The sequence below is a fragment of the Chiloscyllium plagiosum genome, chromosome 1, assembly GCF_004010195.1.
Source record: "Chiloscyllium plagiosum isolate BGI_BamShark_2017 chromosome 1, ASM401019v2, whole genome shotgun sequence".
Lineage (NCBI taxonomy): Eukaryota > Metazoa > Chordata > Chondrichthyes > Orectolobiformes > Hemiscylliidae > Chiloscyllium > Chiloscyllium plagiosum.
The window spans coordinates 147,629,974-147,639,707 of record NC_057710.1 but is presented as its reverse complement, the minus strand read 5'-3'; the positions used below and the strand labels follow the sequence as shown (position 1 = coordinate 147,639,707).

General features: G+C 39.4%; 1 protein-coding gene across 1 annotated transcript in view; it reads left to right on the top strand.

Annotated features, from left to right (window-relative positions):
• Positions 1-1,269: 1,269 nt before the first annotated feature.
• The window catches only part of LOC122554243, a 102,419-nt gene continuing 93,954 nt past the window's right edge, over positions 1,270-9,734 (top strand). The window contains exons 1-2 of the mRNA XM_043698964.1: positions 1,270-1,984; positions 7,930-8,409. Of these exons, the coding sequence (XP_043554899.1) occupies positions 1,942-1,984; positions 7,930-8,409 (523 nt within the window). The 5' untranslated portion in view covers positions 1,270-1,941. The remainder of the gene's footprint in view (positions 1,985-7,929; positions 8,410-9,734) is intronic.

Genomic DNA, 9,734 nt, shown 5'->3' with positions numbered 1-9,734 from the left:
GGAGGCTGAGGGGTGACCTTATAGAGGTTTACAAAATGATGGATAGGATAAATAGACAAAGTCTTTTCCCTGGGTTGGGGGAGTCCAGAACTAGAGGGCATAGATTTAGGGTGAGTGGGGAAAGATATAAAAGAGACCTAAGGGGCAACATTTTTACACAGAAGGTGGTACGTGTATAGAATGAGGATGTGGTAGAGGCTGGTACAATTGCAACATTTCAGAGGCATTTGGAAGGGTATATGAATAGGAAGGGTTCGGAGTGATATGGGCTGGGCGCTGGCAGATGGGACTAGATTGAGTTGGGATATCTGGTCAGCATGGACGGGTTGGACAGAAGGGTCAGTTTCTGTGCTGTACATCTCTATGACTCTATGACTCTAATTACTAAAGATCCTCAGAAGGACTTTCCAAACCCACAACTAATTCCATCCACAAGGACAAGGGCAACAGATACATAGGTATATACTACCAGCTGCAATTACCTCTCCATTTTATTCACCGTCCTGGCTTGGAAATATATTGCCGTTCCTTCTGTGTTGCTGGGTCAAAATCCTGGACTTCCCTCTCTAACTGTATTGTGAATCTCTACCTCCAGTAGATGGGCTTCAGCAGTTCAAGAAGGCAGCTCACTACTCCCTTCTGAAGGGTAACCAGCAATTGGCAATAAATGTTGGTCAGCCAGTGTTGCCCACATCCCACCACTGAATAAATTTAAAAAAACACAACTCCCCGAGGATTTCACTAAGTTTAAATAACAGTATAAACATCAAAACACTACTGCTAACAAAGCAACAGCTAATAGAAATCAGTCAGGAAGTAACTTGAAAGCAGTTGATGATCTCTTTGAATTGCGCTGCTTGGTTCTTCATGCTGAATTCATGTTCAGCTGGCTGCAAAATGTCATTGCTAGTTTCAAATGAGCAGTAAACACTCACAACCACCCTACTGGCGGTTCCAGAGACTGACACAGATATATTCACGAGAGAAAGTTGTTCATGTGCATCCGACCAGTACATCGTAAAACCATGACCTAAATTTTAACTCAGAGGGTGAGATAAAATATCTTGTTTCATTAATTCAGCAACATCGTGGCGAGTGGCAACACAATATTGAGTCACTATGGATGAGCTTAGTCAGCAGCTAACTTGCATTAAAATGTACCTGGATGTGTTTAATTTTGACACAGAGCAAAAATGAATGTAAAATATTAATTGATTGATTTAATTGTCACATATACTTGTTACACGTATTCGTGAAAAGTGTTGCAAAATGTCGCCATTCTCCGGCACCATCTTAAAACACCGAAAATAAATCAAGGCATGGAATGGAAAGGTACAAGATAAGGAAATGAAGTTAAGACTTCAACTTTACAGTTGTTCAGGTGAAATGCTGAACCATGGGCCTGGATTTTAGGCTGCTCCACCCTAACGTTGAGACCAACATCAGCACGATGCAGTTTGGCAGCCTCGAGTCCCTTTGCCACACTGCTGCCACGGTAACAGAGTTGCATTTCTTCAGCGCCATCTTGCTGCTGCTGATCTCAGCAACGTAAAGTTCAATGTTACTCAAGTCAGGCTTTATTGAGAAGGAAAACATGTAAAGTGCCCCTTGTGAAATGAAGTTCATTTTGAGACATTGAGTAGCAGTGGAACAAAGGTGCAGAGTATATATTTCTGAGTGAATATTATGGTACCAGGCAGTTAAGATCCTGTTGTGGTTTTCGGTGAACAGCAATGCAGAGCTAATTAACATCGAGATAACCTTTGCAGTGTTCTAGTTGGCTGTTTTTAGCAATAAAAGGAAATGAGGCAAGCAAGGATAAAAGAGGTTAGTTGACATGTTTTAATCTACTTTAAAGTCGTAACGGTGCTCAAAGGCCACTTTTATTTGATTCGTGACTTAAGTATCTGCCTACAAAAAATTCAAACGGGAAAAATAATCATGGCATATCTGACATTTTTTTCCAAACTACTCATCACTATTGGTAAGTTAATTCTCTTTCTTTTAAATTTATTACATTATAATTTCCTTCTTGTTAGTAAAGGAATCTCTGTGGGTTTTTTTTTTAAACTGAGCTAGTTTTGATGTTGTAATGTGCAATTCTTTGATTATTTGCTAAGTGTTATGCTCCTTATTGGTGCTCCTTGTGCAACACCATTGTGAGCACATGACCTTCTGTACTAAAGTGTGATTTTGGCATTCTTTCTAACTTCCATGCCCATTACTATTCCAGGACTAACCAAATAGTTCTAATTTGGTTAGTTGGATCCATTCTAGTATCCATTCTTGCGTCCATTATAGTAAATTAAAGTATAGTCTGGTTTCCTCCCACAGTCCAAAGATGTGCAGGTTAGGTGAAGTGGCCATGCTAAATTGCCCGCAGTGTTAGGTGAAGGGGTAAATGTAGGGGAATGGGTTGCTCTTCGGAGGGTCGGTGTGGACTTGTTGGACCGAAAGGCCTGTTTCAACACTGTAAATAATCTAATCATTACTTTGCTCAAATGTTTGGCTTAAAAATGACAAACTAAGAGGGAAGGTCCAAAACACTCATCTTGAGTTCATTGAACCACTTAAGCCCTTGAATGATATTCAAATGTTACTAGTTTTTTTCTGCTTTTAATGCCCATAATGGATTAAAGGTGATAAATGGCTTCGTAACTGGAGGACATGTGTTATTCAGTGAAATTTGTAGTTCCAGAGAAAACTATACTGTAAACCAAGATTTGTAACACCTTTGTGATTTTTTTAATACCAGAAATCATGGTAAATTCAGTATGCAATCAACATGCATAATTTTAATTGTATTTTAGTAGCAGCCTTGATTATTCAGTAGTGGGCATTATGCCCCTCATTGATGTTATTTTGTGCTATAGATCTGTAGATCAGGAATTGTGTTCATTTTTGGGAAGACAGATTCCAAAAGCAAATTGTTCTTTTTTATAGCTGTGAAAGCAGTAATTCTGAGACCCAGCTACCAGTGAAGGCAGTTTTTAAATCTGTTAATATTAAGCAGTAATGAGCCCTGGATAGTGGATGCATCTCCTTTTGAGACACACACACACGGTTAGCGAAAAGGCGTATCTCATCTGGAAATGACATTTTTTCAAAACTACGAACTTACTGGAAGGCAGAAATGTCTTATCATGCCAATTTCTTCTTTTGGCTAAACTTGAAACTGCCTGAAGATCTGACCAAAAACCCCATGCTATATTGTCAGCTAATATACATGTTGTTAACACAAGTTTCTAGTAAATCCTTAAATGCAATTGTTTTCAGATTGATAATCATTTTACGGTCTGAAATCCTGTTGCTAAAGATAACACTTCTGCCACCTCCATATCCTCCGATAACAAAATGCAAACTGTTCAAAGCATTTTGGGCTATACTCTTGTTTATGTCTTCAACAAACTAAAGCCTGAGATTTCTTTTCAAATTTTTTCTGGAAATGTTTGAGCTAAGATTGTCGCAATAATATTATTTTAGATGTGGCTCAAATGAGCTGGGACATGTGCATGATTTTTAGCAGCAAGATGCTATTGCCATATAATTAAATAATATCGAAAATTATTTGATTAAACAAAATGAATCTATTTGATTAGACTCTGGATCAGATTTTCATTAGATATACTGCCAATTGCATGTGGAAACAATATTTTTCAATATGTTTGAGTGAATAACCAAGAAATCTGAGGTTTCTTTTGAACTGCACATCCTGTTTATTTCTTTAAAAACAATCAAATAATACATGTCTGCAATACAGTAAAGGAAGGCCAAGTACTTGCTTTATTTAGTGTGAAATGCCAATTCTTGTAAAAGAATCTAACACATCAGGTTAAGAGAGTGTCACATCATTAATACTTCATCTACAAAACCTTATGATTACAAAGAATTGTCACAATCTTCTGTTTTGTTCACTTTTGCCCTTTATCAATAAATCTATGTTTTATTCAAACATGAGCGCTGAGGTCTCATGAGATGCTTTTATTTGCAGTCCATCAACTATTTGTCCATTTCCAATAATACCTTCTCTGCCAGCTCTGTCCTATTTCGAAAGCAAGTCAATATTTGGAAGTGTTAATGTGGAACCATACCCCTCAGCCAAACTAGTCTGCGTGAAACAAAGAAAAAGCGTCACTGGACTCGAAACATTGACTGTTTTTTTCTCCATAGATGCTGCTAGACCTGTTGAGTTTCTAGGTCAAGATTAAATTGGTGCTGGAAAAGCACAGCAGGTCAGGCAGCATCCGTGGAACAAGAGAGTTGATGTTTTGGGAGAGAGCCCTTCAGTTTCTTCCAGCAATTTCTGACTTTGTTTCCGATCTTCAGCATGGGCAGCTCTTTGTTTTATTTTTACATTTAATCGTCTCACCTCTTTTATCAAAATACATTACCTCATGCTTTTCTGTAGAAAATTCCATCTGCTACTGAAAATATCAATTCTGTCAGCCTCTCCATGCCCTACGACAGTCAGTTAATATGAGTCTTACTCTTTATTACCCTTCCAAATTCACATCATGGGCAAAATATTAAAAGATTACTCTGCACTCCAATATTCATGTTGCAGATCTGCAGTGGGCGTTGATAAATCTACATAATGAACGTACCTCCATAGAGATATGTATGAAATTCCTCTTATTCATACATGACGGCAGAATGCTGTCTTTCCATGTTGCCATATCCAGCCTCAGCCAAGATTAGAGCTCTGGATGTCCAAAGTAGTGGCTTTTCTCCTTGTACTGGCTATTCCCAGTCCTTTTATAGTAGCATCTACCTGCAGAATGACACATTTCTTTCTGTGAGAAAGTGAGGATTGCAGATGCTGGAGATCAGAGCTGAAAATGTGTTGCTGGAAAAGCGCAGCAGGTCAGGCAGCATCCAAGGAGCAGGAGAATCGACGTTTCAGGCATGAGCCCTTCTTCAGGAATTCCTGAAGAAGGGCTCATGCCCGAAACGTCGATTCTCCTGCTCCTTGGATGCTGCCTGACCTGCTGTGCTTTTCCAGCAACACATTTTCAGCCCACGTTTCTTTCTGTCATAATATGACAGAAATATCTCCTGGTACATTACCTTTCTGTCTTTTTCAAAATCCTTGTTGTATACTTTCTCAAGTAAGTCCAATAAAATGGGTATCATGATTTCCCTTTTACCAAATCATGTTGACTCTATTTGATTATTTTGAATTTTAATATTCCCTGCCATAATATCATAAATAATAGTTTGAAACATCTTTCCTATGACAGGTGTTAAGCTAACTGATTAATTGTTTACTGCTTTCTGTCTCTGTCCCTTTTTGAATAAAGGTGTTGCATTTACTATCTCCTCCAATCTAGGGAGTTTTATCAGACAATTATTTTAAAACTCTACGCTAAAGTCCATCAGGATCCAGGGATGTATAAGCCCACAACTCCATCATTTTGCTCAATATCACCTCCCTGGTGATTGTAATTTTCTTGGATTCCTTCCTCCCTTCCATTTCTTGGTTTATAACTAATTGTAGGATGTTTTTTATAACTTCAAGAATAAAGCATGATGCAAAATGTCTGTGTAATTAACTACACTTCTTTTTATTTTTCTTTATTAATTCCCCAGATTCATTTTCTATCAGACAAAAATTCACTTTGTTAACTTTTCTTTTTGAAATATCTGTAGACACACTTACTATCTATCTTTATATTTCTAGCTAGCTTTCTGATATTCTAATATTTGTCCCCTTATTAATCCTCTGCTGATTGTTATTTAATATTCTGTTCAATATTTAGTTCTGCCTTCTGTCTTTGGACAATTATATAACTTCTCTTTAAGTTTAATACGAACTTTAACATTTCTCGTGAACCACAGGTGGCGGCTCAAACATTTCCTGCTTTAACTTGTGCCTCCACCTTGGACCCAGATATCATATGTTGTTCCTTTATATTCTGTGTATGTCATCACTAATTCTTACTGGAATATATCCTGCCTTATTTTAAGGCCCAAAGGTCGATATAGGAACTTGTACCATCCAAAGGGTTTGGGGAATAGCACCAGCAGTGGGTATCTCACATCCTGTTTTATACTTCTGGCATTAATCTTTCTGAAAACATTCACCCCCTGCCAGTCCTGGTGTGATCTATTCCAGTGTTGGAATAGGGAGAAGATCCCCCTTTTTGTCTTGATTAAGATCTTTGGAATTCAGGTAAATTCCCGACCCCATCCATGTGGCTTCCCTTCATCATGTTGTAATCTTCTCAATCTGTTGTTTCGAATTCTGGAGGTCGCCTGCTATGTTTTCCATTTCTTGGAATTCTCTTTCAAGCTTTTCCTTCAGTTCTAATGCATTTTACATGGGAATAAATCACTGAACTCATTGCTCAGTCAGTATGATTGTCCTCAAAACGATCAAAGCATCCAACCATTTTATCGAAACATTTTGGATTCATTTGCAACAGATCTTCTCTGCAGCTGATTCTAAGGTACTTTTCAATTTGTTAACAATCTTCAACCCTCAGTATAATTTACCTCATGATTTGCTGAGATAACTTGCATCTCTCTTCAACTGTTCAGCCCCAGGATAGCAGGAACACTAGTAATGCAGAATATCTAATAAGCATCTTTTCCTTTGTGGATCACCCCAATTTGAATTGCTCAAATCAGTTCCTCAATATCCAGCTGGCATCATATTGTTTAGATTCAGGACACCTTTCCTTGGATAATTATTTTTTTCTGACAAATGTTCAGAAAAGAACTTGCAGTATCGTCTGAGGAGGGTTGACCTTGCTCTGTGCCCCAGTATCAAGCTTCACCCACTCCCACTGAAATGGGCTTTTTTTTCTCTCTCACTATCGCCCTGATCTGAACGGTTGTGAAAATTTCTTTTCTCCAGGAACAGTCACAGTCATATTCAGACATTAATATAATTCCAATGTCTAGAGTCGAGTGTACGGTGCTGGAAAAACACAGCAGCTCGGGCAGCATCCGAGGAGTAGGAGAACTGACGTTTTGGGCAAAAGTTCTTGATGAAGGGCTTTTGTCCGAGATGTCGATGCTCCTGCTCCTGGGATGCTGCCTGACCTGCTGTGCTTTTCCAGCACCACTCTCGAATCTAGTCTCCAGCATCTGCAGTATTCACCTTCGCCTGATTCCTATGTCTACCCTGTTCTCAAACCCACTGGCATCTTCCAGGTTACTGGATTTTCCCTGTATCTCCAGCTCTGGTGATTTTTCTGTTACCCTCTTCCTTTTGTTCAACTTTCCCAGTAATTGGCCTTTCCATCAACTCTGCTGATCTGAGGTTATGTGAAGTACATCTTTCTGTCTGGGAGTTCACGTGGTCATCCATAGCTTCAGTGCATCTTTCTCGTTAAGCAAAAAAAAAAATTGAAAGAACTACAAATGCTGGAAAACAGAAACAAAAACAGTAATTGTTGGAAAAACTCAGCAGGTCTGGCAGCATCTATTTCAAGAAAGCAGAGTTAATGTTTTGGGTCCAATGATCCTGCTGAGTTTCGCCAGAAATTTCTGTTTTCATTTGAAATAAATGAGAATTGGCATTCACTTGTTCCTCCCATGGTGGTCATTCATGAATGGACAATGAATTGCCATTCTATTGTTGGAAGCTGTTTTATTAGAGAGTATCATAAACCCAATTGGTCCTTACCCAATGTCTACATATATGTACAGGAGTCACTTGATAACACTTCTAACAACCCAAGGTCAATTCGAGTTGCCAAATTCACAGTCTACTTAAAATCAGCTCTTGCATCATGGACTAGAAAATGCATTGATCTGAATGGCTCAATTTCTCAGCATGTGGGGTCTGTTACCATGCTGTATGACTCAATATGGTGACATGTAAATAGTTGGTAATCGGGTCAGGTCACAGCAGAAATTATATTCTTGGTCTGAAGAGCTATTCGAATAAATGGCAAACTAATTAGTTTTCTTTTATTAAAGGTATCCTGGATGCGGTAACTGATGGTGAAGCCATAATCTCAAGTCAAACAAATGTAACAGAGTTTTTTCAGTCTGCTTCAGTATCTGATCCTGAAATGAATTTCAGCACAGTTTCACCCAGTGGAGAGACTTCGAATCCTAAAGGAACATTGGATCTTGGAATCATAAAAGCTTCTGACTACCATGCATCTGTAACTACTGAAATATCTAGTCATCTAAATACTAGTGACACTCAAAGTCTTAATCAAACAGAAGAATATGGTAACAACTCCTTCCCAGTTGACAGCTCCAGTGCCAGAACCACAGTCCTACCTAGTTCAACAGTGTCACAAAAAATACCAATAAGTCAGATGCCAGACATAGACGTGTCTTCAGCAGCCACCATGACTTCGATTGTCAGCACTTCAGGTTTCAAAGGAAGCAGCTCTCTTTCACCTTATAGCACTTCAGCTATTCCTGATGGAGCAGCAAACACTTTGGGTAAGTCATTTCCACATTGTACCAATTAACGTTGCACTAAGACCATGGATCAGTTAAAAGAAAACCAACCAATGGAAATCAAATCTAAAACAAAAATATGTCTGAACGGAATTTTGTGTTGCAATTCCAGAAAGATTGTCAGATCTGACCCTGAGGTGGGGCTCAGTTATCCACTCATGTTCATTGTTATGTTGGGTCAATGGAGAGAAGATGAACAGAAGCAGTTTGCATGCAACTTTATGAGTGATGCTGTTTTTTGCTGCTATATTTAAGCACCACCTATGTTAACATTGCAGAGCATAGTCATGCCAATATGCCTGAAAGGGGTTGATAAAGGATGTTGAAATATTTTTATGGCTAGGATAAGCATTCCTTCCTGTGATGCCGGAGCAATGTTCCAACCTGCTTACTCACCTTCCACTGCTGCCGACCACACATTGCTCTGATTTTCTCTTTGAGTTTGGAACTGTCAGCCAACTCCAGCAATGGGCACCAGGCTTTCTTCCTCCCAGTTGTAGGTCGTGCTGCAAAGGCACAGGCAGCATACCGGTCCAATCAAATGGAAACCTGACCATCGAAAGAGTTTGATCTCTGCTTGGGGACATTGAGCAAGCATCTTAGTTTTTCTTCCCACTACATCTCACATCAAAATCAACGATCCTCAAACAAATTCTTCATCACGTAATTATGAAAGTATAAACAAAACCAGTCTCTGTGGTGCAAATGGTCAGCGTGTTCAGCTGTTAACCACCCAGGGACACATCTATCACTGTTCTAGGGTGACACGGTGGCTCAGTGGTTAACACTGCTGCCTCACAGCACCAGGGACCTGGGTTCGATTCCAGCCTGGGGTAACTGTCTGTGTGGAGTTTGCACATTCTCCCCATGTCTGCGTGGGTTTCCTCTGGGTGCTCTGGTTTCCTCTCACAGTCCAAAGATGTACAGGTTAGGCTGAATTGGCCATGCTAAATTGCCCGTATTATTAGGTGCATTAGTCAGGGACAAATGTAGGGGACTGGGTCTGGATTGGTTACTCTTTGCAGGGTCGGTGTGGACTTGTTGGGCTGAATGGCCTGTTTCCACACTGTAGGGAACCTAATCTAAAATATACAGAGGAGCTAAGTTCATGCTGTCACTGATATCTGTTGGAGTTGGAATTCTATGAAGGTTCTCCCAATTGCCTGCCTTAAGTTTAAAGGAAAAACAGCAAGCATCAAAGAAACAGCATGAACAATGTCCCAAGGGATTTCCACTAATGTTTCACTGAGATTATAATGGGTGGTCAAGAGAAATTCCTACGTAAATGCTAAACCTCAAGGGTATCT